Below are 26897 nucleotides of genomic sequence, written 5' to 3' on the forward strand. Positions count from 1 at the left end.
CTTCACTGTCAAGGAGTGGAAGCAAACAAGTCGGGCCCCCCTCCAGCCCATCCTGTCTAGACTGCCTGTTTCTCTCTCATGCACTGCTCTTCCTTGGGGCAGGCGTAACCCACGTGCTCTGCAGCTTGGGCTCTTCTCCTGTCTTCCTTGCAAGCTCATCTTCTGCTGGACTTAGGCAACCTTTCACGTCTGACCTCCCCGGGTTACCCATTTGACTGCGGAAGCTTTGCATATGAGCTTCTGTTTTTCATACTGATGTAAATATGTTGCAGATGTGTTGTGTGTGCATTCCTCAGTGTTCCTCTCCCTTCGCCTGCTCTGCTCTCCTGGTGTACCTTCGACACCTTTCCTCTACACAGCGGTGCTGAATCCATAATAAAGGGGGAAATACACACCCCCACCCCCTCTGTGCATACACAGAGCAGTGCCAATGATTTTTGTGGATTAGGCGTGTAAATAATGCTCTAGTGCTGGAAATGCCTCTGGTGTTTTGGAAGCTTTTTCTCCATCCTTTGAAGTGGTTGTGGAATGGGTCAATGGTGTATAACTACCCAAGTGGTGCAGTGAGTTACTTCCTTACAGCAAGGCCTTTGGAGTCCTCAGGAAAACAAAGCAAACTTCATTAGATGGTTGGAGGCGCAGGTACTTGGTGATACTTCAGTCATTTTCTCCCTGCTCATTACCCTGAAAGAACAGTAAGAAAGGAGGTTTCCTCAGCTTTTAGGAAAGGAGTTTTCTTACTGGAGAACTCCAGGCCAGGAGCTCTGAATCAAAATAAATTTAGTTTTCTTCTTATTAAGGCTTTTCTCTTGTTTAACAGGCAATTAAGGAAAAAAAGAGTTGAGCAGTTTCTTTCAGTAAGTTTTACCGCTGATTTCAATATTAACTCTGAAAGAATAACTACAGGTAATATTTGTTTTGAGCTGGTTAGATCATAGACCAGCTTTAAGGTAATTACTCCTTTTACTAAACCACTGTTTTGTTACAGCAATAGAGCCTACCAGTGTTCTCAGAAAAAAACTTTGCTAATAAAAATTAGTTCATATAAAAATTCCATGTCTAGATGTGGTAAACAATAAGGTTTCTGGGACAGCTAGATTGAAAACCAAGTCCCTGAAACTCACCTGAAAAAAATGATTGTGGCTACTCCAGTGCTTATTTGTTTGGAAGGCAGACTGAAGAGAAAATATAAAGGTTACTTCCCTTCATCCTGAACAACTTTAATTTTTTTTTTTGGTTTAGCTTTTTCCAGAAACGAAGAATTAGCCTGTTTTTAAAAGGTGGTTTCTTCAGTCCTCTATTGGTTTCCATGGTCTGGAAGGCTTGGAATTTGCGTTGCCCTCTCATGCAAAAAGCAAATATCACCTTTCAAAACGTGTGAACTTGCGACATCCTTACTCTTAAAAAAGAATGTACTTTTTATCTAGACTAGTCTTATCTCTGGCAGAAGTATTTTAAAAGCATTAAATTTGCAAATCCAGAATGTAACAGTTCTATTTTATACTTCAGGAATTTTCTGTAGATGATTAATAAATAAAATAAAATAACCCTTTTTGGAGGAGCCTTGCTTCTGCTTCATGGTTTTGGTATTACAGGTTGTTTCCTTTCATATGGACTAGCAGGGCATCTGTTTGTTAAATGTGCTGCTTGTGGAAGAAATATGTATCTTTTTCCTCCAGAATCTAGCACGATTCATTCAAGGAATGTTTTCATTCACCGTTACATGCACCATAGTAGTTGTGACTGGCCTTCCTCACAGACAGGGTCACCACTGCTCTTGCTTTTTGTCTAGGCGTCATCATCTGGAGAGCGCTGAAGGGAGCATTGGGCTTACTGCTTTTAGAAGAGAGGCTTTGTATGTCCCATTAGAGCACAAAATACATACATGTGCTTCATGTTTCTTAGCACTGTCTTCAGCAGACCCAGAACAGAAAGGATTAAGTGGTGCTTTTCCACTTCTGACTGTGTGAGCTGCTTGAATCTGCAGGGATGTGTAGCAGGGATGTTGCTCTTCCCTCCTGACCTTCCCTGGCACATCCTTCTCAGCGTCCCCAGTCCTGGCCGTGGTGCTAAGCAGCACAGAGCCGAGGGCAGCCTGCTTCACCCCGCTGCTTGCTCCAGGCTGTGCAGCGGCCCTGCCTCATGCTCCCCTTCCCACGGTGCTCAGGGCAGCGTCTGGGCCCCACGCGGAGCTGAGCAGCAGCCTCAGTCCACTGCAGTCTCTCCTTCCTCAGGAATGAGGCTGGTCTGCTGTGTAAATAGAAATGGGGGGGAAAGGGTGGAATAGGGAAGCCTTGGAATGGGTTTCACATCAAAACAAAGGGTCGTTTGACTGTCACATGCTAACAGCAGATAAGAGCAGATAGGTTGAGGTTCTGTCTGGCCAACAAGGGGTGTCTCTGTTGCTTTTTTCTCATGTTCGGATTTATTTGCAGCTTTGAAAGAGGAGAATGTACCAGCTAGAGTTTTGTTCTTAACATCCTCAAGCAGCCTGTGGGGATACTTTCATGTTGTCATAGCCCCCAAATCTAACATCAAAAAGATCTGAAAACTAACTCTAGAGCAAATGTCTGAATGCGTAATCCTGAGCGTCTAGTTGAGATAAAGCTTGTTTTCGCTAAGCATATTGGAATGCCCTTTGCCTTGCCTTACGTTCACCCTCCAACAGAGAGCAGATTATCTTCTCTTGCTCCAAAGCAAATTTGAAGTACTGTTTCCCAGAGCGCATCACTTAAGTGTAGCAGGGTGTTTTTTTTTTTACCAGCCTTTGCTTGGGCTGTTTTGGAAGCAGTGTAATTAAAAGTCAAAAGCTGAGCTGCAAGCCACGTACATGCTAGTGTTCCCTAGACCAAACAGCCAATCATTTTGCTACCTGGAACAATTGTGTTCATACCCTTGTTCTCTCTGAGTTAGGTGCAGGGAAAGGTGATGGCACTGCCTTAAAGAAGACACGTGGCATTGGGTCATATTGAAGCCTTTATTGAAAGACATGGAACATCCTGCATGCACTGGTCTAATACCTGACCCCAGAAGCCTCACTTCTCCAGTTTAAAGCTGTTTTTTTTCTGTTGAAGTCATTTGCTATTGTGAACAAAGCTATTAATAACTGCATGCAACAGAACTTTCTACTTGGAGCGTTCTATAGTAGAAAGAATAAAATCTTTTGAAAGTCCACTGCTCTAATACAAGTATTCATGTTTTCAGCAGCAAGATTAACCTGGAGCAGGTTTCCCACCAGTTTTTGAGATACGATTCCCTTTCTACTTCCCTTCATATCAAAATGATACACCAGGGAGCGAGACCCAAGAAATAAACTGAGTTATATTAGTAGTTGCTTGTCACAATTAGTTGCCTCACCCTGAGTCATGGGGTTTTTCGATCTAGAATAGCCCATGAGCTGCTCATTTGGGACTCTCTTACAAAGCACACCAGGGAGAAGGCCTAATAAGAAGTACAATGTTTTTCAAAGGGAATAATGCTACTTAAGAGTACGTAATATCTGAACAAACAGGCAATGAGCAGCATATAATTCTGCACATTGTGCAGCAGCATTAAATATACATATTAGTAAGGTAGCAGATGCTGCAGTTCTGAAATTGCCTTGTAAAGTAGCAGTCTTTCGCAGCAGGGTGCTGCTCTATGTGAGACTCCTTCACACGTAATGAATAGCTAATTTCGGCTCTATAGTCCATGAGAGACTGGAGGGGATTGGGGAGGGGGGGAGTATTCCAGCAACTACAGCCAGCAGGATGTGCCGCGATGTGCTTTTAATGGAGCAACATTTCAGAGCTCTTGGGGGTAGATCCATAAAGAGGGATGCTCATCTATTACTTCGTAGCCAAACTGAGGATGTATTGCTGCAAACAGGCGGGCTGGCCTGCGAAGTGCCCACTGCCAGGAGGAGAGGATAGTAGCTTTCGGTGCCTTTTCTGAGGCGATGGATGTCTTGTCTCTGTATGTTTGTTTTTTTTTTGTGCAACCAGAAGGTGAAATAAACAGAAGCAAGCACGTCCCAGAGAATTGGTACTGAAAAGGTGAGCGGTGTTTTCCCTCATCCCTCTTGCAGAGCATGGGAGGACGCTTGTTGATCCAATTGACGTATGTCACAGGTTGGAAGATTCAGCCAGCAACTGAATCCAACGCCCCTTGGCATTGTCCTGCAAGAGGTGAGAAATAGGGGGTTTCTTGATTAATAAGCGGGGGTAAGGAAGCGTTGGGTATTCCAGCTTCATTAACCCGGTTTATTACCGATACATGCTGTGCTTTTAAAGTATTTTGAAAATACTTGGTGTAGTGGTCAGATACTCATGTAGGAAGGTGACTTTTAGCCTTAAACTATCATAGTTCCTTGTTAGGAGCAAGCTAGGACTATGAATTTGAACATCTAAGACTTGCTTGGAGAGTAAAACAAGGGAGGCAGGCACTGTCTGGACATCTGTTGCAACTCTATTCCAGAGACTTGGACTGCAGAAAGGAAAAGCAGCCCGTCTCCATTTATAAGGAAATGGCCAATAATGTTTGCATCTCCTGATGTGTCTCAGTCCTTATCAGAGGAAGAAGCCTTCTGTTTGGATAAGTAAACAGGAAAAAACGTGTGTAGGGAGCAGTAATCCTTGCTTAGTCTAATCCACCTTGGTATAGAGAATGATATATTTAAACCCCCTTCCAGTAAATAAAAGTAAGCTAAATCATGGGCTGGTCAACCTGCTAGAAGCCTGATGCTAGCTAAACAGTTCTTTTCCTTCCCATTTGACTGATAAGGGCCAGGATGTATTGCTGGGGGGGAAGGGGTATTTTGATTTTAAAAAGTGAATAACTTTGGTATAGTACCCAGCTATTTCCTCTGGATTACTCTGCCAAGTGAGAAGGTGGGGGAGGTTTGCAGGAGAAATGGGCACGTTGTTGAAGAGAGCAAGACTGGTGGTATTCTTTCTATGAATTTTAATATTCTTCTGAACCATTTAAAGTATAAAGGGAATAAATCAATAGCCTTTTATGTAAGGGGCCTGACTTTGAATTATTTCAGTTTGTTTTGATGAGAGCTGGGATATTGACAGTAGTAAAAGTTAAAAGCCCAAGTTTACAGATTTTCATCATCCTAACAGAGGCTGTATATAGAATTGATCCCTGTTCTATTTTTGCCTTTAAATATTTCAAATACAGTGGTGTCTTGGACACCTCTCTAAAGTAATTTATATGTTACCTTGTCTCAATCTTGGTATGAAAGTATACTGTGATAACAGCATCAGGCAGGTGACAATGGTATAACATAATACTGCAGTTTATTGCTGATTTTCATCTGAATTTAACACGGAAAACAGTTTTTAAACCATTAGCATCAAGAGTACCAACAACTCTTCAGCTTTTCTACAAGTGAAGGGCACTCTTTTCGGTGTTTACTTGCCACTCTTTCAGAGTTCATACAAACGTCTTTTTCTTCAACAGCTTGGAATGGTCGTCCTGTCTTTCATGGTTATTTTAAATATAGGTTATGATGAATGCTTAAAAAAATAAACACAAAGATGGGAAACACGAGAGAACCTTTTCCTATTGCAAAAGATAAACTTGTGGGCATGAGGCCTGTATCAGAAAAGAAACTTAATACCACTGCAAGACCAATGTGTAGTTTGAGATAAGTAAAATAGACAAAACAACCTTGAGACACAAAACTGGGGCAATTAACAATGTACATGGTCTTGTGGGTTAGGTTTCGTGTTCATCAGCAAGCCTAACCTTTGACTATTTCAGTAGACAACTAAAGCTAACAAAATGAAGCATTAACCCCACTTCCACCCCCTAACAGCTTATCACACACGCTAATAGTTGTAGTATAGATAACTTGTCAGAAACTGAAGTCCAAAAACAAATGGCAAGGGAACCCAGGGATCTGTAAAGGAGAGAGAAGCCTTACCAGCACAAAGAGGATTTGCTCCTTCATTGCATGAAAGCAGCTTGTTGGTTGGCTCACTGGCAACTGGAGACTCTTGCTGTCCTTGAGGTTTTGGTCCTTCTGTCTCCTTGTTTTTGGCTCTCTACAGTGCACTGTAAAAATGAAATAAATGACGGTGGTTTTGTGATTGTTTCCTTTTCCTTTGTTAAAGATAGTTATAAGGTATTTCTTGGCTTCTGAGTGAAAGTTATAAATAAAAATGTTACCAGAAGTGCTTTTTGTTGGGGTACTCATTCTAATACTTTTCGTACTGTAAAACCCAGTCTGGAGGTCAAATCACAATTCCAGTAACTCGGTAATAAATCTGAATGACAAATTAGAGTGCTTAGCTGTATTTGTCCTCTTTCCTTTCATTGTTTTATTCTTCACTTTATCCTGGGACTTTTTGCTTTCTCAATTGTGCAGATTTTTCCTGCTTTCCCTTGCCTTTCCTAACTTTTTAGTATCTCCATTTCTGGTGTTGGCTGGAAAGTTTTGATTTTCTGGGTGTGAGGTACTAATTAAATATATATATTGCACATTTAATTTATTGTTCAACCCTATGCATGTTAGTAGAGGCTTGGATAACGTGGTACGTGCAAAAGTACTATCTAGAATCTTATTGACAGTCAGGATAACTGTAGCTTGTTAAACCTGTGGGTGCTGCAGGTTAGAGGTAAATATTCCTAAGAATTTCTTGTCTCTGGCAAGGAAGAATGGTATGCCGTGCTCATTCAAGGGGAATTAGTGTGTGGCTATAGAGGAAGGGGTGGGCTCCTAAATTACCTGTTAAAGAAAATTGCACATTAATCTTATCTTCATTGTTTGAGAAGCAGCTTTGTGCTCTGAATGTGCTAATGTGTTGGAAAGGTTTCATTTAGTCAGTAAAAAAAAATGCACAAGGGCCCCCCACCCCGCACACACCTTCCCTTCACCTGTTTCAAGTGCTTGCTGTGGATGTGGCTCCCGAGAAATCGCTGCCTGGGAATGCACGTAGTTCTTGATTGACTGACAGATACTTACATTTTATAGAAACAGAAAGATAGGTAATCAACTTACACTCAAAGTTTTTGATGCCTTTAGAATTGTGGTGTTCCTGCATGAAGAAAAGATCCGTCCTCAGTCCCTCTTTGGAGAGAGATGGCGCACATCTCTGTGGAGCAGTAGCACGGCGAGTTATGCCAGCCAGTTTTGGCGATGGGGTGTGTTAGCCAGGACCTCTGCATTTGCATTTGTTTTCCTGGAGCAATAATCTGAACAGTGTGAAGTGAATTGGGACTTAGCCTAGCAACAGAATGGAAAAACTGTGAATCGCAAGAACCTGTTTTCATGCACTGTGTCCACTGGTTGTGTGGGTTTAGGCTGGGTGCCAGTGTTATCAAGGCTATTCTGATTTGTGGTATAGGTGACCTCTGCATATTCTTTTGTTTTTGTACATTTTACTTGAATGCTGGGGAACTGCTGTAATAAAAATAAATCTGTTTTTTGGGGGCTCCACTGCAGTTGGCCTGCACAGCTAGAAAAAGAATCATGCTGGACCCGTCAGGCTGGCTTCAGCCATGCAAGGGTGACTCCTGTGTTATGTTGGTGTTGTTTTAGACTCATCCTGGAACTCTTTCAACACTATGGTTTTAGTGGCCCTTTCTCTGCTGCTTTGTCAGGAAACACTATGTTGCACTTCATTATTTTTGCTGGAGTCCTTTGTAATGCTCTGCTGACCAGAGGAAGTTGCTGAAAACATTGATCTTGTAAAATTTACAGTCCAAAATGAGCTGAGCCCCTCTTGAAGTCCTACATAACGACTGCTGCTCCTGCAGTTGAAAAACCTCTTTTTCTACTTCCATTTTGATTATGAATAAACAGGATTTCAGTGAACATCCTGACTCTTGCAGTAATATGTAAACACTTGCTGTAAATAAAATTAAAACAATAAAAAAATTGTAAATGCCAAGAATAAAGTTTTTGACTATTTAGTATACAAGTGAGAGAATAAACAAAGGCTTTAGGGATTCTCTTACTTTCTGGAAGTTTGAATGCTATTTTTCATTTGGCAAAAGTGCACCATTGATTTTTCCTTTTTTTTGGTCCATTTTAAACAAAAGAATTTATTCCACAACTAGTTATGGAAATGGGAGTGGTAATTTCCTCTTTTAGTCCAAGTATACCATTTCCTGATGGGAGGTTTGCAGTTTCAGAAACATACAGGCTTGTGCTTTGGCATAGCTTAAACTTGAACTGTTTGAGTACAGCCTGAAGTTGCTTTATCAGGTAAATGCTTTATGCTGTTGGGATGACCTAAATGCTTTTTATTGCAGGATGCCTGTGTATCAGACATCCTGTGCTGGGTTTTCCCAAACTTTAAGCACCTTTATGGAAATCCAGACTTGCTCTTTTCAGGAAGTAGTCATTTTCTAATCTTGTTAAAAATGACTTCCCAGGTTTCTATTAATGATTGGTGTCATCCTCCTTTTAGGGCTTTACCCACTTCCCGTTAAATGCAGTGGCAGTTTGATCAAGCCTTTATCGAGAGGATGAGAAAGCAGTTTTTCCTGATTGATAAAGCAGTGTTATGAGTCAAGCAGGATGTAGTTTTTAAAGGCTCTTTTTTCTTGCATTCACCCATCTTTTCTGTTGAAACTCTGTGCTGGTCTGTGGCAATGCATGAGTTCAACCCAGTTTGCCTTTGAAAAGCAATGTAGACAATTGCTCTTCAGTTTAGGTTTTGGGGCTTCTTTAGCCTGGGCTCAGCCACTCGATCTTATCCACTGTGGGACTTAGCACTGTTAATCATGCTCATTTCGTAAAAGCCATGCAGAGGCACTGTTTGAGTTATAAATGATGTGATGTGGAGCCTGATAAAAGAGTGGAGAAGAGTATGAAAGTGCATGCATTGAGTCCGTTCAACGTGTGGAGAGCAGAGATGATGTTGAACTGCCAGAGGGAATTTTCAAAACAAAAATCTCATTTCCAGCTGGGTGCTTCCCCTCTTTCCTTTCCCTCCAAATCAAGCAGATCTTGCTGGACGTTTTCTTCAGTTTGAGATGATTTAATTTCTCTTATTTCCTTTCAGTGGAGACAGAAGATTCTTAGTTGAGAGTAAGCCTTAAATTGCAGGCATGTTATGTGGAAAATTTCTCCTCTTAGCAGTAATAATGTAAATAGCAACTTTAAAAAATGTCCGTATTGTATCTGTTTGACAAGCAAGTGATCTTCTGAGTTGCTTAAAACAACTGATGCTCTCTAAATATTTACTTTCATGAATGTAAGAGCGGCCTATTCCTTGCTGTGTCGCTGTAAGGATATTTTAATGAAAGCAAGAGGTTTAATCTCAACTTTGTTTGGTTTTGTTACTTTTCCTCATTTGCAGTCGATTTCCCATTTGCCATATTTATACTTGTGCTGTAGCACATAAGCATAATTTCTCCCCATGAATGCCGTGATGTGAAAACCAAGTAGCAGCAAGCGCTGAAGCAGCATCACCTCGGGTGATAGCCGGGGCTGGGAGATGAATCTCAGCTGCCTGCTTCCTGCAGGAGGGATGCCAGCTTCTGCCCGCTGCAGAGGAGTGAATCCCCCCCCCCAAAAGCTAGCAATGAATGTCTTCCCGCTGATCCTCTGAAGACTGGTAGTAATCAGTCCTTGTTCTTGGGTTCCCAGAGCATGTTCCCGGGATGCGGATCCTTCCAGACTGTTTGCACATCCTGCTGTCTCAATCTGTTCCCTTAAAAAAAAAAAAAAAAGAAAAAAAGAGGCAAACAAAAAAAGGGCCTGAGATGTTCACCTGCATTGTCCTGGTTTCCTTTGTTTCCCCCAAACTTGATATCTTTGTAGTGAAACAGAGTGAAGGTTTGTTTCTCAAAATGTAACTGTAGATAATTAGTCTATCCCAACCTTTTGTTTCTAGCTTTTGTTATGGCTGAGTGTAAACCTGAGCCTGCTGTTTGCCTACATTTATATTCCACGACAACCTATAAACATCTTAGTGTACACTAGCAGGAGTATCTGGACAGTGTGATGAGCTAAAAGCACAATTATGTTAGTGTAGCTCTGTCTCTAGCAACTTGCTTGCATTTTAATTACCCTTTTTTTTTTTTCCTTACCCTTCATTTTGAATTTACTTCCAGTTTTTCTTTAGTGCCAGTCTAGTTTGATGACTCCCACTTCACATTTTCACTGCAGCAAGCTATTGTGTTATGGTTCCAGCCAGTTTCCCTCAGCTCAGATAAACAATTACTTCTCCCTCAGAAGTTTGAGGCTTACCATATTCCGTGCATCATAAATCATAAAATGTTAATTTGCACACATTCTATGAAGCGTATGATTTCTTTGGCATTCTTAATTTGTTAATAACCATCACATGATCTCTGTGGGATATAATATTGGGAAGAATTTTCGGATATATAAATTAATCTCCTGTCTGCTGGTGTCTCACAGCAAACAGTACTTCTGTACCCATCAGCTGCAGTTTTTCCAGGGTTATGCAGAGCTTTTTTTTTTTTTTAAAAAATGTTTTGTTTGCTTTTAAGGTATGGTGTACAGGGAGAGGATCTGTTAAACTCTTAGCAAAGAGGAGCAAAGTTTGTTTTAAACTGATACTACTTTTTTAAAAAAAACAAAACACAAAACTTGTATACCTGCTGGAGTGGCCTGCAGCCATTGACTGCCTTCTTTACCTAAGAGGCATCCGTCAGCGTTCACAGTACGGAGGTTGCTCTGTGCTGTATTCAACCTTTAATTGAAGAGATTTGATTGCTTCTGCTCGGCTGCTGCTCCGTGGGCAATAACCGTTGCTTGCCGTATCGTCCTAGATGATAATCTGAGCATCACTGTGCTAGAGGCAGACTTCTGTGTTATCGCTGTCCAGGAGGAGAATTTTTATTGTTGTTTTTGTTTGGTTTTGTGCTTTTTTTTTTTTTTTTAAAGGTATTTCTTATTTACACCAAGACTTCGCTGCTTTTCCTTGGCTGCAAAGGTAATGCTGCAAACTGGGGCTGACTGTATACGTGTCAGATGGGTTGGGGTGCAGGTGGCTGTCTGGGTTTGCAGAGGTGTGACCTGAGGCTGCGGACAGAGCTGGTGAGAGCCTGGTTGTGTGATTCGTGTGGGGTAGGATGGAAGTTACAAGCCATGGGAATTTGGTGGTGGAACTTCAGAGGACCCTCGAGGCCGTGCTGACGGGGAGCAGGCTGGGTTTGGTTCCTTGCCTCCAGCTCCAGGCAGCAGGAGCTGCTGCAGTCAATGTCAGTCTTAAAACAGGGCTGATAAGGCTGCTGGGCTGGGGAAGGCTTTTTGCTATGTGAACAGCCTTTCCCTTCCCTTAGGTAGGAGCAGTCTGGATGGACCCATCCCATCCCATCCCACCCTGTCCGCAGCCGTGGGTCACCCCTCTCGGGCCGCAGCATCAAGCGCTGGCGTTTGAGCAGTGGAGATGTGCGACTCCCAGGCTGGGGCTCCTGAAGGAAGTCCCGGAGGAAGGCTGCCTTTAAATAAGGCTGGTGCGTTCGCAGCCTCGGGAGGAATAAATCAGGCTGGCAGCGGCACAGCGCACGCGGCCTTGGAGGCACGCCAGCAGTCACGGGCGCTGGGGCTGTCAGCGCGGCGGGTGCGTGGGGCTGTGCGCAGCGACCTGCCCCCCCCCCCCCCCCCATGCCTGCAAAAGCCCTGGAATATCAAATCCTGGCTGATGTCTTCATCAACACGAGTCACTGGGTCCGGGCAGGTGTTTGTGGCTGGTGCTAAAGTCAAAGTGCAGTGGTAAAGTCAAATTTGTTCTAGCAGCGCTCCCCACATGTAAGTTACTCTATGCCCTGTACATCCATTACCTCCCTAGGTATCTTAGGCACTGCCCATGTTAATTAATCCTTTTTTTTTGCGCTCCTCATCACTTCTGCACCTGCATATTTAAGGTTATTACGAGAAGGTGTTTTCCATTTGAAATCGGTGTTTCTCTGGTTTGTAAGTGGGCTGCTAACGCTACCTCTGGGCTGAGTGTTGGCACACACAGTTTTGACTTCAAAATAATTTCACAGTGTATTGTTGATCTGTTTTTAGAGTGGTCCAAAGTTCATACAGAACTGAACATAGGATGCTACTTTGCTGTCTTAGAGGAATGCCACTTCTTAAAGGCAAAATCTGAATGAGGTAAACATAGTTTAGACTTTTGGTTGTCCTGGGAAAAAAAAATGCAACCACTGATCTAAGTTGTGAAAAAAATAGCTAACGGGCACAGCTGGAAACTACTTCCCACAACCATTTCTTATTGCTGTTTGGTAGGCAAGATGAAGCAGAAGTGTTTTTCACTGTACACGGTGGTTATGTATGCCAAGTTGTATAGTAGTCTGAATAAGTCCTAGCTGGCAGGCCTGCAGGTTCCTTTAAACCGCTGTTAGAGGGCATGATTCGGGTTACCTGTCTGTGTAGGTCTGGCTTGTTGAAAGACCCCCGAGCCCTCTGAACAAGGTCTTCTTTTCCTTTGCTCTATAAGCAGCCTCAGCTCTTGGTCTTCTCTGAGCTTGGAACAGCTCCTGGGATTTACAGAATAAGTGTGTGTAGTTGGTACTTGTAAACTGCTGGAGAATAGGGTTAATGGAACAATGTTAGGAACACTTCTAACTTCCAAATAGAGGTAATAGCATGTTTCCTAATTTTAAGGTAGTGTATGAACACTGGCTGAGGTGTAGATGGTGTTATCAAAAAGTATGTGACAGCAAGCTACTCACAGTCACTTTTTCAGGATGTGGGAAATTTTCCTGTTCTGACGTTTTTGTATTTTCTATAAAGGATAAAAAGTACCACTGGTGATGCATGTTTGCATTTCAGTCTAAGTTTTCTACTGTGAGTGTGAACTTAGTGTTGTCTTTTTTTTTTTTTAATTGATAGAATTCTTGATAATGATGATATATTTTTAATGTAGGCAATGCAGATGTCATTTTTTTCTTAGAAATTTTGTTAAAGTACTATTGTTGTGCATAAATAAGAACAGTCTATATTTAAATCTGTCAATGTGCTTGTTTTGATTTCATGTTATTAGCATTTATGAAACGTCAGCCAAAAAGTTTTTTAGTTTTATTCAAAATATTTTTTCAAATAAAGTTCGCTTTATAATGGCTTGTTGTATTGTTGATTGAATCACAAATGGATCCAGGTCCATAGCTTGTTGTTCTGGTAGTTTTTGCTTGTCTTGTTATCTTGAGAACACATCTTTGGAGTTGGATATATTGTTGCTCATTGGTGTTGCTTATTTAGTGCAGTAGATTTGCTGCTTGTCCTGTTAGAAAAGTGGAACTTGCTGTTTCAAAATCTGCTTTTGACTTGAGAAACTGAAAGGCAACCTGCTGCTGCATCTACGCGTGCCATTTCTCCTCTTTATTTTCTCTACATTTTGAAGTTTCCTTTGTTTTGTTGTAAGGTATTTATTTTCCATGACAAACCTCAGAAGGACATCTGGACAGTTTGTACGTATGGTCTTGCTACTGCACAGTGAATTTTCATTTATCAGACGGTTCCACAGTCCCAGACTGTTTTTAGTTAATAGATGGGGCACTGTCAAACAGATTTTGGCAAAAATTACTTTGTAAAATTCAGCAACTTCGTGTTTTCATCCTGATGGCACTTTGGCACTGTCCCCTTCCAAAAGTACGGCAGCTGAAAGCATTATTTTTTGGCTGCTAGATCATCTTTGTGGTGAGCGTTCAACAGAAGCAAAATTCCTTTGCGAATGAGCTTCTTTTGGTACGTTGTCTTAATGCTCTCATCGGCTTTCTAAACCCATTTTTCTCCGGAATGCAAAGCCTCTGCATATTGAAAATATCAGTAGAGCTTGAATTACGGGCCACGTGCTGTTTTGAAAACATTAAAACATCTCGAAGTGCAGCAGCTGAAGGGAAAAGGTGAAACATGCGTGCTCTATAAATAGCTTCTGTAGTGAGCACACCCTCCTCTGCCTGCAACTCTTCTGTTGTCTCTAGGTAATAATGAATGAGCGATCTGTTTTCAAGGTGAAATGCTGGGGTTCTTGGCACTTGCCCCCCCCCCCCCCCCCCCCCCCCCCGTGGAATGGATAAATGTTTCCAGCAAAGGTTTGTGAATTTGATTAAGAGAGGAATTTTCTCTTTGTAGAGGAATGCCTGTTGGAGCGAGGGGTTGCAGCTTTTAGCAGAAGAGACTTTGTGCTGCTTTGGATTTGTCAGTGAAATGTCAGTACCTTCCAGTCCCAGCACAGATTCCCTCTGCCTTCCTCAAGGAGCACTTCACATGTCTCTTCTTGGCAGCCTGGAAATTGCTGCTGACAAAAGCTTTTTAGCAGAGCACCATGAGTCAGTTTTCTACCTGCTACAAACTTTTGATACTTTGTCTGGAGATTGTTAGATGGTTATGTTAAAAAGAGATAAAGGCTATGTCTGCAGGAGGGGAACAGCCCTCCCTGTTCAATTACAGCAGCCCTACTAGGGCTTTAGAGGTGAAATTTCCTCAACTGTTTTTTCTGGCACATTGAAACCCTTTTAAAGGTCATATTTACTAACAACAATCTCCGTTTTTTCAGAGTATTTAAAGAAAAGAAAAATCATGCTTCGTAATTGCCAGGCATGGTGCATCATTGCCGCACGGTTCATGCAGAGCTGCTGCATTTGGGGCTGCAAGGGCAGGTTGATCTTTCTGGTTAAATCCTGGTAACATAAGAAGGGAGGGTTAGGTAACTCAGCTGTGTCAGTGCCGTCATTGTTTAGACCAGGATCTCTGTTTATAAATGTTGCTGCTTGTAAAGTGAATTCTCAAAATACCTGTGTGGAGGGAGAGCAGGGAGCAGTGTGTGTCTGCGCATGAGTAGGGGCTTGGAGGCAGTTCTGCTGTTGACTCTATGTCTGGACATCCCAGGGGAATTTTAACCTTTTCAGTGCTTTAATTACAGGGTGAAAAATTAAAACTGGTAATATTACTGGAGTGGCTGGTTGGGCATGTCTTCTGTTTGTCTTCATAGAAAAAGTACCAACAACATTTTTTCTATAGGAATTAATAGTTCAGCTGCTTATTGAGAGTAGGAAGGAGGGGATTGAGCCTCTTCTGTGTTCAAGTGTTAGGCTTTTCCTCAGCTTATAGATGAGAAATGGTTTTATGTATATGTCACAGGAAACTGATATTCAAAAGAAAAGTCACCCGTTCAGTTTCTTTGAGACCACTAATCCATCTTTCATATACTGGGAATTAATCTGAAATATAAACAGAGCTGGCTAAGTTTAAAGTCTCTTTTTTTTTCTTTTTTTTTTTTTTTTCCCCCCTGAGACACTTACAGGAGCAAGTCACAACTACTTAACAACAAAAGGGAAGAGGGAGGAGCTCACGAGTTGAGGGGCAACTCCACTCCCCTTCTCTGTGCAAGTGTTGAGGGGAGCCAAGAGCAACACAACGAAATGCTCAGGCTTGTTCAGCCTCCCTCCCCTTCCCCTCTGTATTTACAGTATACCGCCTCTTCAGTTTCAACTCTAACCACTTAAACCAGTAAACATCCTCGCACAAAGTCTAGGTTAGTGTGTGCAGATGACCTCCTTCAGGGTAGGGTACGAGTGCTGCAGCCAAATGTTATCCAAACAGTGATGCTGACTGCAGAACCTGCTCTGAAATATACAGCATAAACAAATGGAAAAAATGAGAGATTTTCCTCTTCATTTCCTGTAACTTGAAGAGGTTTTTTTCTTCTCTTTTTTTTTTTTTTAATTTTTTTTCAAAACAGTTGGAGATTTGGACTAGAGCAATGTATATGTTTCTTTTTTCCACATATTTTTTGTCATACTGCTTCCTACAACTCTTTTGTTTCACAATCCTAAATTAATTTTGGACTTTAAGTGGTATGGTTTTATATTAATTCCATTATAAATAGTTAATATATAATACTTACAGTGCTTGTTCCAGATTTTGTATGCACGCTGTTCAAGTTTAATACTGATCCAGCATATGAAATGTGGTTGTATTTCTGTGCATCTGTGCCTCTGAGTTAATGCATGAGTCAAGATCAGTGTCATGCTTATCTAAAATCCAAAAGAAACACCCAAGTTCTGCTGATCAGTGAGACAGTATTAAGAGCAAGGCCTAAGTCTTCATCCTGGAAAAACAGAGGTGGATTTGGGTCTGATCTCCAGAGGACAGTGTTTGAGGCATTGGTTCAGATGTGTTCTTTGTTAAGCACTGGCGTCTTTGCTGAAATGAGCATCTTGTTTGTCACAGACCATGACTTAGAATATAAGAAAGCCTTGCTCTTTTTCACTGTGCGTTATCGTGCTGACTGGAAAACAGACTCATAATGCAGACTTGTGTTGTGGTGCTTGTGCACCTCGTTCAGTGCTGTAAATCTGATTTCCTGTGTGTTGGTAACTGCAGCAGTTTCTGTCTACAAGGAGCTATGCAGCTGCAGCTGCCTTGCTGCATCCTTTGTATGAAAGTGAGCTTTAGCATCACCTTAGTGGTGGGAGAGTTGAAAGCAAAGAGGTTAAGTGACTTGTGTAAATGAACTGTGGCAGAGCGGAGATTAGGACTAGGGTTCGTGCCACTAGAGTGCACTACTTCCCTCTTGCTTATTGAGAGAATGGTTAAATTTGCTGGTAGGTGCAATCTCCCTGGTGTAGGGTTTGGAAAATTGCTGCCAACTTGCTGAGCTACTGGGAGTTTCACAGCTATCGGTTACCAAATAAATGTTTTTCTTACTGTCAAGCTTTTATGAACATTGTGATAGAGCGGCAAAGAGGGCTTGTAAACTGGGTTTTTACCTCCCTTAGATTTTGTTGGAAATGAAAAGGGTACGTACAAATGAAAGAGTTCATCATATTTGTAATTAAAGTCAGGTTCTTTAAGATGCATAATTTCTAAGAAATAGGTAATGACTGTGCTGAGTATTTAGTTAAATGTAATTGATAATGAGTTTATAGTATTTTTCTCGATAACTTAAGCGCTTTCTCTTTTCCTGCACAGGTTTCCACTTGAGTGGCACAGTGACAGAGCCTGCAATGCAATCGGAGCCAGAAACTGTTTGCAATGTAGCTATCAGCTTTGATCGTTGCAAGATTACCTCAGTGACCTGCAGCTGTGGAAACAAGGACATCTTTTACTGTGCCCACGTTGTGGCACTCTCTTTATACCGGATCCGCAAGCCAGATCAGGTCAAACTGCATCTTCCCATTTCAGAGACACTCTTTCAAATGAACAGAGACCAACTACAAAAATTTGTACAGTATTTGATCACGGTGCACCACACAGAAGTTTTGCCAACTGCTCAAAAATTAGCAGATGAAATTCTTTCTCAGAATTCAGAAATCAATCAAGTCCATGGTAAGTTTTGATGCTTGTTCTTCCTTTTGTCTCATTTCCTCCTTGATTTTGAACATTTCAGTGGCATTCAGGAGTATGACCTCCTGAGGTTCATTCCAGCCTGAGTGCAATTCTATAATGTTTACAAAAGAGAATTCTGTTGCTGAAGATTCACTTCAAGATGTATAGAAAGTAAAACTTTTTGAAAAAGAGAAGAGTTCATAAGCAATGAGCTTGATGTCTCCAATGCTGTTAATAACATGGCCTGATCTACTTCACACTTGTATTTTTCTGCTCTGAACAATATCAGTGCTCTTCTTTATATAGCCACATTGCTCAAAGAACCAAACTACCGACTGCATCTTTTTGCTACTCTTTTCTTTAACTAATCTTTTTAGGTTTTTGTTGTGTAATTTTGTTTTAAGGGCAAAGTATGCAAGCAAGGAGGTGTTACTGGTCTGCTTCGAACATTAAATATGCTTTTATTATCCTTTGGGAAACAGTTTTTATATGAAGTTAGGAGAAATACACATCCTGTATTTCAGTGCACTTTTCTGGTTACCGTTGCAGCAGCCCACAAAGGTCTCTCTACCTTTTCTGCTCTTCCTGTTGCACATATTTTTAATGGCTTTCAGTTTCTTGTGCTGAACATCTTACCTTTTTAAAGAAGTGTTGGGTGTGACGGTGATGCTTGTATGGACCCCAATAAATTAAAAGTGAGTGACTATGGGTTTGAGTTGACCCAGCTAGTTTACAGTCCTGTGTTCCTGTAAGGTCACCTTATAAAAAAACTCCAACATGAGCAGTGCTGTAAGCCTAAGTGCAATTTGGAGGGGAAGAATAAGTTATCTAAATACATCTGTTTTTTTGTTTTTCATTGACAGGAACAGTACTTGTGTGTTAGATATTTAAGAGGAAACAGTGCTGTTGCAAAGAATTTGCAACAGAAACACAGCCAAGCTGCCTTAACGTTAGAGAAGAAGCCCCACACAGTTGCTATATTCAGTCTAGGTAGAACAAAAGAAATGAGTCGTTCTGATAACGGGGCTCACCTACAGTCTAGCCCTTTTCCTTAGGGTCCAGCGACCCGCACAAGCCCAAGCAGGCAGTGCTGCAAGAAGATGAGTTTCAGGAGTAGTGTTCTTTTTTTGGATATGGGGTACTTGCATGTGGCCAGAGGCCAGACTATGCTTCTAGCTGTTGTGGAGCAGAATGAGAATCTGGCTGGCAGAGCTGCCTGGTGCCAGTGGAAAGAAAGGGAAGCTAAAGCAAATGCAGGGTATTAAGCAATAGGGGAGGGTTTTCCGATGTTGTAAGCTGAAAGCATGCATAGCATGAGAGCTGGTAATAGCCTGAACATAGGGAATTAAAGGAAAGGAAGGAAGAATTATGGTGTGTATGTGAGTGATGCAGGGAAGACTAAAACAGTAAAGGGTGATTAGAAAAAGGGGAAGGGAGGGGTGGGAAAGGAAGGACAGATGACAGCTATATATGGCTATATTAGCTGTGCAATGACTAATATAAGATGAGAAACAACAGAAAGGATGTTGCAGGGAGTGCTTAAGTTTGATCAACTTTGTAATTATTCTAATCACAGGCGTGCTGATCTTTGTCACCTATTTCCTTATTGTCAGAATATGTCTTTACACATTACTTTTTATTTTTAGAGAAATATTTAATATTTGTCACAGCCCAAGTAGCAAAAAGAATTACAAAAAAAAAATCACAATAAGTTTCATTAGGGTATTTTAAAAATGCCCACTGAACTAAAATGTTTGTCTTGTATGTGTTGCTGTCTTCCCAGCAAATGAGATTGCAGTTTGTCTTTATTGACTATTGGGGTTTCTTAACAAAATACTAAAACTGAAGTAGAAAATCCAGATAGCGTAAGAAAGTAAACTGCCATTACCAAAGAAAGCTGGGTTACAAAAGCGGATCTCTAGCCTCCTGCTCTTCCTTCCAGACTCCCATAAAACGGTAGTCTGATTTGATGTTGGGTTTTGTTTGGTTGGCTGGTTTTTGTTTACTATTTTAAAAAATACAGGATTTGTTCAAGGAAAAAGTAACTTCCATATAGCAAGTGAGGATTCTTCCTGGATACATAACTATAATTCTGTTATTTTGATCTTCAAATCCTTAAAAACAAAAAAAGTTATCAAAAGAAATGGGCTGGTTTTAATAACATAGGTCGATGAACATAAGATCACCATTCATTCTCTCAGATCTCCTGTGCTGCAGATGTTCAATTTGTAACATAAAACTGTCCTGTAGACCTCGCTTGCTTTGAACAGTTTAAACTCACTAAAATATTGTTTGAAGTGGAATTACATTGAACACTGCTTGGAGGCACAGGTAAATCAGAGGAAAAACTTAGAAAAACTTGCTTATGAAATTAAGAAGAGACCTGACACACAGAGAAACACCAGAAACAGCTTTAAAAAAAGGAACGTCCTGATTCTGTAGTTGTGTGGTGAGGTATTCTTCAGTGTTACCTAGAGGAATTCTTATTTCAGGGTTACTTTATCCAATTTTTTTTTCCTCTACTGGTGGCTTCACTAGTTCTGTTTTTGTATTTCCAGCAATAGGCAAAAGAAATCAGCTCTGTTGAATACCATTTATTGTTTTATAAGAAAGATCCATGGCTTTGAAGAGCTCTGACCACAGCATTTTTGTTGACTTGCTTATGAGCTGGCTGGGGAGATGGAATAACTGTGCAGTACTTTCCTTGCACACAAGGTGAATTGGGTATTTATTCATTTGTTCAAAATTCTGTCTTGTGCAGCATTTGATGACTGCTTTCAGCCACTTCTGGGGTTAACTAGTGAAGTGAATTACACTGCTGATACAGGTTGTGAAATGAGGAATCCCTCTGAGATCTGATACAAGTGATTGAGATAGATACCCTGTCTTTCTTTCTGACTTTCTGAGCCTCACCCCAGGAAGAAATCAAGGGATGCTCCTGGAAGGAAGCATGGGAATATGTGGTCTCTTCACTAAATTCAGGAAAGCTGAATGAATTATTGGGAATCATATCCTCTGTTTGCTATGCTAATTTTCACTTAGTAGTAGTTATGCTACAAGAGGGTTTTACATCTTTTCAGGGCACAAAAGCACTTCTTACAATTGAGAAGATCTGTTGCATCTGATTTTCACTTGTGACACTGCTACAGCTGTACAGGTTCCTGATCCCAAACCTGGAGATGTACAGAGTCTTAGTCAGGTGTACTGAGGACAACTGTAGGTGTTTATACCAATTCCCGAAAGTCTGTGCTTCGTAACGGGTAGCTGCACATTACATCCAGCCAGGGATGCTCAGTCTGCAAGTTGGGTGTAGATTTCCATCCTACTTAGCTGAGGCCTTTCCTCTTATTTTTTTATACTTCATAGCAGAGGAATCTGTCAGGTGTGTAAAGCTGTACAAATAGTCAGGACGATGGATTATCAACCAAGTTTGTCAGCATGTACCTAGCTTTTCCTAGGTGTGAAACCTTCACTTAAATATAGATCGGTTGCAAGATCAAACTATGTCCCTGAGATTTTGAGTGGAAATAGGAAAGTAACTGCAGGATTTGAGGGGGAATAGGGGAGGATCAGTTTACATACTGATATCACATAAGAATTGATTTGTCATTACGTGCATAGTGGGAAAAGGTCTCTTACTGGTATAAGGACAGCCTAACAAAACAATTTCATTTTTTCATTTAAGTTATGTTATACCTTTTGTGTTTAGTGTCTCTTCTCAAAGGACCTATATGTATTTCTCCAGACTTTCTCCCATTCTCTAATTAGATACAGAGTACAAGTCACGCGTTTACATAAAGCTACATGCAGATGAACTCAGATTTAATGTTGAGGAACTGGGAGCAGCAGTCCCTGGGTACTAACTTCTGTATTTGTCCAGGCAGATCTGTGTATACACCCCCTGCAAAGATTAATCTGTAACATGTACTAGGAGATGCAGTGGAAGCATTCGGGAAGGCAACATCTATCAGAAAAATATTTGATTTAAAAAGAAAAAAAAATCCCATTGCCTGAAAATTTCAGAATATCTAGTGCTGTTCCTGTATTGTAAGTGTCAACAGGCAATCTAGAGATACAAGGGAATGTGTTAATCTAAACGTTGTGTATTTAATTGATGCTTGTTTTTTAGTGGGGAATAGTAGGTTAGGGTTGAGTAATAGAATACAGTGCATTGCCAGTCCGCTACAGTTCCTTAAAGTGAAACGGGAACTGATTAACGTTTAACAAAGATAAATCTGTGTTTTTAAAAGAGGGAATCTTTCATATGGTCCTGCTTAAACTAGCAAAATTGAGAACCTAAATGTAGGAGAGGAATGTAGGAAATAGCTGGCAGTTTTCTTTTCAGGAAGGATAAATGTAAAGTGCCCCAGTGCTTAGCATTAGAGTTGCCTGTGATCTAGATTTGGGAAGGAAGTAACAACAAGACTAATGAAAACTAAATAAATCTCAGAAACCCAAGCAGATGTGAATAGGCAGTACAATGTAAAACAAAATGAAGGATTGATAGCCACAAAACAATGTGAAAACATACTTTATGGAATTTGTATGTTTAGGAAAGGTTTTTGCATATCCATTAAGCATTAAAATAGAACATATTTAGAAAACAAATCATGAGCTTTTGTTTTGAGATGTGGAACGTAAAAATAAGGGGATGCAGTGAAAACACTGCATGGCAGTCTAGACTGGTAAGGAAGCTTTTATCTGTCATGCACATGTAGGCTTTGAAAGTTACTACTATATAATGTTTGCGAGACCAGGATTTTAGCAGGAGAGGTTAGATATTGTCAGCAGAGAGGTTAATAGATTTTGCTGTGCAGATGAAAGGAGAAAAAATGGTTTGGAAGTTAAATTTGTTGGGGAGAGGGGGCGTTGCTAAATTTCCTCACCAGCTTACCATAGCATGTCCTGTTTTTACCTTTTTTGTTATTAGCACTGGCTGCTTCACAGCAATTGCTGTTCTCCTTTGATGCTGTGCGCTGCTTAGCAGGTGTTATAATTCCACCCAAGAGTTCTGAAATTAAGGACCAGATGAAGTGACTTATGTATAAACTTTGAATCATTTGGGGAAATCAAAGGCCTACTAATATCTTTGAATCATTAATTTTATGATCTTTGGTTTTATATAATTACTGTTTAGAATAGTCTTGAGTATACTAAGTTTATAAAAATCAATTACTGTTCTGTTGTGAATCAGCATACAGCAAACTTGCTCTCTAGCTGGGACCATTCAGTCCTTGTGTAGTACTCAGTAAGCCATGCTTTTTATTTGTAATTGTTTTTCTTATCTTCTTCCAAATGCTGCCATGGGATGACATTTAATAAAATGTAACTGATCTACAGTTCATTTGTATACTTAAATTCATAAGACTTTTGTAAAGTGAAGTTCAAAAAATTCAGTATGGCTACGACTGCCATAAATTCAGCACAGTGTCAGTTGAAGATTTAGAAAGTTCATGCCATAAAGACTGAATTCTGTTATTCTAATGAAATTTCACTTTTGATCTGCTCCTGAGCAGTCTGCAGTATAAACCATTCCTAACTATGCTTAACCTATTTTAGTTAATGTCCCTTGCTTTGCTTCTGCTTAGTTTTGTTTCTGCAGTTGTTTTCCATATACAACACAAATTCTTGAATGTGGTTGCTCATTTTGAAAGCAACTGCACTTAAAATTGCTATGTAGATGATAAGTGTTTAAATTTTTAAAATGCTTCTACTTCTGAGAACTTGAAAGATGATTATGCTTAACATGTAGCCTGTTGCGGCTGTAAATATGATAGGTTTGTACCCCATTTTCAATCTTATTTGGGTGTTCAGTGTTAAAAACAATCGAGCACAGTATTCCTGCTTTGGTTGCTAAGATCATATGATTGTTTTAATTTTAGTAAAAGAACATGAGTAAATGTCTGTCTGTATCTGTATACTGAGTATAAATACTCTATTTGTTGTATTTAACTGTCAGTAAGAACATGACATAAAACCTATTTCAAAGACCAGTCATGACAGAAGTTAACAAAGCCAGAGGTTGGAGGGAGGGAGATTAATATGCGAGTGTCTATAAACTGACACAGTTTAATTACAGGTTTTAATTTTTAGTATAATTATACGGTGCTTTTCACTTTCATAGTTCAAATGTGAACTAATTTATCCTCATGACACCCCTCTAAAGCATGTAAGTAATATTTATCCCCAGTTTACAAGTGGGGAGAGGGATTTGCTCTTGGTACCAAGCTGTGTAGCAGAGGCGACGTTCAGGACTGCCTGGCTCCAGGCTGCCCTTTGATGGAGGCCTCGTGGTGCCCACCCAGGGCCACGTTGCACCTGGAGAGAAGCCACTGGCTTTGAACCGAGCCCTCAGAGCCTGAGCCGTCCTGCTGGTTACTGTTAGGACTTCATTTATCAGCTCTTAAGACAGTGCTCTCTTGCAGTCCTACTGCAGGTTTAAATAGTTCCTCCTCTACTAGCCTGGTCCCATGCCTTCCAAAGGAAAGTTGCAGTTCAGAAAGTCCTGTCTGTCACTCAGGAGCAATGCCTGTGTGAGCAGAAGAAAAAGGCTCGGTTATTGAGCGTTCACCTTCTTACAAGTGAACACAATGATCCTGAGAGGTGTCTGGTGGAGAGGCATGGAGATGGAATTGTGCACCTCAGGACAAGAGCAACGCGGGCAGGCGAGCTGAGGCTGCTGCCTGGGCCGGGACAGGGCCTGGGCCTTGCGCCCGGCCAGACGCGACGTCTCCAGGCCTGCTTAGTCCGTGGCTACTGCTGAACACTGCTCCAGCGGTGTTGAAGGATCAGTGAATTACAGCCCTGGCCAGTGCCAGTTAAACGTACACTGAAATCTCATTATACGCCCTGACAAAAAAATCTCAATCGTGCTGAGTGTAGCCTGTCTTGTAAGGAAAATAGCTTTGGAACTGAAGCATCCGTAGTGCTGTACTGAACACTGTCTTAAAGCTCAGACCCTCGGCTTGGCATCTTCAGCTATTGCAGTCTTTTAGCCCACTGGCACGAAAATAATGCTAGTGTAAGTATAGTGGTGCTGAGCCCCTGGGGAAAGTATATTTGGGATCCTGCTGGCAGAAGGGGCCTTGGCAGGGGCACTGCCACCGGCCCAGGGCAGCAGGCGCCCTTGTTCCTATGAAGGAACCCTGTTGTTAAAGAATCTGCGGTAGCTGAGCTGAAATTTAACCTTCCAGCACAAGCTGACCGACCGGCTTTTGATAAAATGTAAACAGTTATGGAAGGAATTTTGTTTTTTTTTCCCTAAATAGGGAAGCTTAGCTGAGGAATCTTGAGCTATTTTTAATATAATTTAAAAGTAGCCATACCAAGCTTATTTAAAGATAAAATTCCAGTGAAGTGAGGGATAAATATATTTTGTATATCTGTTCTCTCATATAATTCATTTTCACGGGTCTTTTTTTCCGTGTTTTAGAACAATGAAATATTTAAGCTATGTGCAAGGTGATATTACAAACCTGGGTCTGTGCAACAGCTGCACTGCTCATTCTCATGTGGCTTGATTTCCCTTTTTATCTTGTTCTTTGCAACTGAAGACTTACCAGCAAGTGTTTTATGTAGCTGACTGGATTGAAAGCTCCTTAAAACTAACACAGTAAAGATGGGAGAACTCACAGAAGAGGAAGTTTTTCATACCTTGTTTTTTTTGTATTATCTTGGGCTTGATTCTTATCTTTGGAGACACTCTTGTGGTTCCCGTGGAAGGCAGGAGAGTTCTTTCATATCTTCAAAGAAACCATTTCTTACTAATCTGAGTGTATGTGTATAAGGACAGCAGTGCTGCTGCATTCCCAGTTGTAGGTTCTGAAGTTGGAGGCCGTTTAGGAAGTTGCTGAGCTGGAAGATTTTTTTGACTCTCTCAGCAAGTAGTAGACAAGGCATCCCTCTGACCTTTTAAATCTTCTAGTTGTGTTTTCATTGAATAAAGATTCCACCATTTGCGGCAACTGCTGAAAAGCTTCACCTACATGGCACAGCTACAAATGTGAAATGAAGGCTTAAATCAATAGGATCAATGTTTAATTCCTCTACATTTGAAGATCTGTCGATGTCTACATTTCAAGTTCTCAGGACTTCTTTGAAAGCAATCTTTTACAATTCTGACCATGTAATTTTCCTTTCCTCCAGTATTCTTTTAGTATTGGCTACAGCGGTAACATGGACTGGGATTTAAAGGTGATAGACTGTGTAATGTAATTCAATTTCTAACATCTTCTCAAAAGCTAACAGAGATGGAGATTCCACAGTAGTGACAAGCCCAAAAGCAAAACATTGAGTTAAGTTGAATCTTGGGTGTGCTTAAAATACTCTATATCTGGTATGGTCATGCATTACCTTGAGTTGTTTCTCTGACAGTCCAGATAAGTGTTTTTCAGCCATTTCAGTTTGAATCCTTTAAAAAAAAAAAAAATACCCAGCGAAGCAGTAGACTTCTTCAGAAATATACTAGGTGGAAGAACTTGGTTTAGTTAATTCTGTCAGCCTTGAGATGAGTGGAAAATCGCATATCTCAACTGTAAAATTTGATTTCGAGCAACCTGTGACCAAAGTGCTTCCTTCTGTAAATCCAGTCACTTCAGTTTGTACTAGGCTAATTCAGGTGGAGTTACTCTGAACTGATTCTGTACTGATGACATTGCCTATGTAAAATTGCTTCTCTAGAAGCGCCAGTCTTACTCAGCTGTAACTCTTGCTTATGATGGAAATGCCTCTAGTACTTTAAGACTACAGATTTGTTTGGGGATTTTTTTTACTCTTTGATTAGCTTTGCAGAGCCATCACAGTTCAGAGGCACCGAGGTGATGATTTTCCTCGTGTTCATCAGTAGCAGCGCTCACTAGCAGTCACTTAAACCTGAGCAAGATTGCAGAAGGTACAGGAATTACACAGGTGTTTTGGGGAGTGTGGTTTTAACATCACAGTTGTAGAAGTACTATGCAAAGTATAATTTTCTTTGTAAAAGCATTCAAGTATACCTGCTGAGATGGGAGGAAAAAGCTCATCTTTATTTTAATGTTATAATATAAAATATTATTTACCTAAATAGCATTTTGTAGGCTGTCATTTCTTTTCCACTAAGTGCATAAGACTACTGAGAAGAAATTTAAGTCTGTTTTAAAAAGAATGCTTAGATTAAAGCCAAGACATCCAAAACAGGACAAAACAAATCTATAAACCTCTTCAATACTGCTCTCCCTTGGACCCATGAACCTTTCATCTTCATGTAGAACATAATTTCTTTTCTTGCTGTTTACAGGTGCTCCTGACCCAACAGCAGGTGCTAGCATAGATGATGAAAACTGCTGGCATTTGGATGAGGAACAGGTCCAAGAACAAGTTAAAATCTTCCTCTCCCAGGGTGGATACCATGGATCAGGGAAGCAGCTCAATTTGCTTTTTGCAAAGGTGTGTTGAATATTTTAAACCTTTCCCTTTTTCTCTCCCCAATTTCTCCGGCCAGTTTGTACTTGTTAGCGTCTCATGTCAAGTTCTGTTGTTGTAAAACAATACAAAGCCTTGAGAATGTGGTAGCAAGTTAATAATGGGCTGTTGTACAGCAGCAGACCACAATCTCCTATGTCTCTGAGATCGGATTAGGTTATGAAGTAACATTCCAGGCATCTGCACCTTCGGT

At 40.8% G+C, this 26897-nt stretch overlaps 1 protein-coding gene across 4 annotated transcripts in view; it reads left to right on the forward strand.

Moving 5' to 3' along the window:
- The window catches only part of ZSWIM6 (zinc finger SWIM-type containing 6), a 116063-nt gene that overhangs the window by 44815 nt on the left and 44351 nt on the right, over positions 1–26897 (forward strand). For 3 of the 4 annotated variants that reach the window (XM_038170106.2, XM_027446054.3, XM_038170108.2), the window contains exons 2-3: positions 16889–17245; positions 26520–26668. In XM_038170106.2, coding sequence (XP_038026034.1) covers positions 16889–17245; positions 26520–26668 — 506 coding nt within the window. Of the gene's footprint in view, positions 1–4067; positions 4167–16888; positions 17246–26519; positions 26669–26897 lie in introns of those variants that run through there. The other variant, XM_038170107.2, reaches the window with a different exon arrangement.

The sequence above is a fragment of the Anas platyrhynchos genome, chromosome Z, assembly GCF_047663525.1.
Source record: "Anas platyrhynchos isolate ZD024472 breed Pekin duck chromosome Z, IASCAAS_PekinDuck_T2T, whole genome shotgun sequence".
NCBI lineage: Eukaryota > Metazoa > Chordata > Aves > Anseriformes > Anatidae > Anas > Anas platyrhynchos.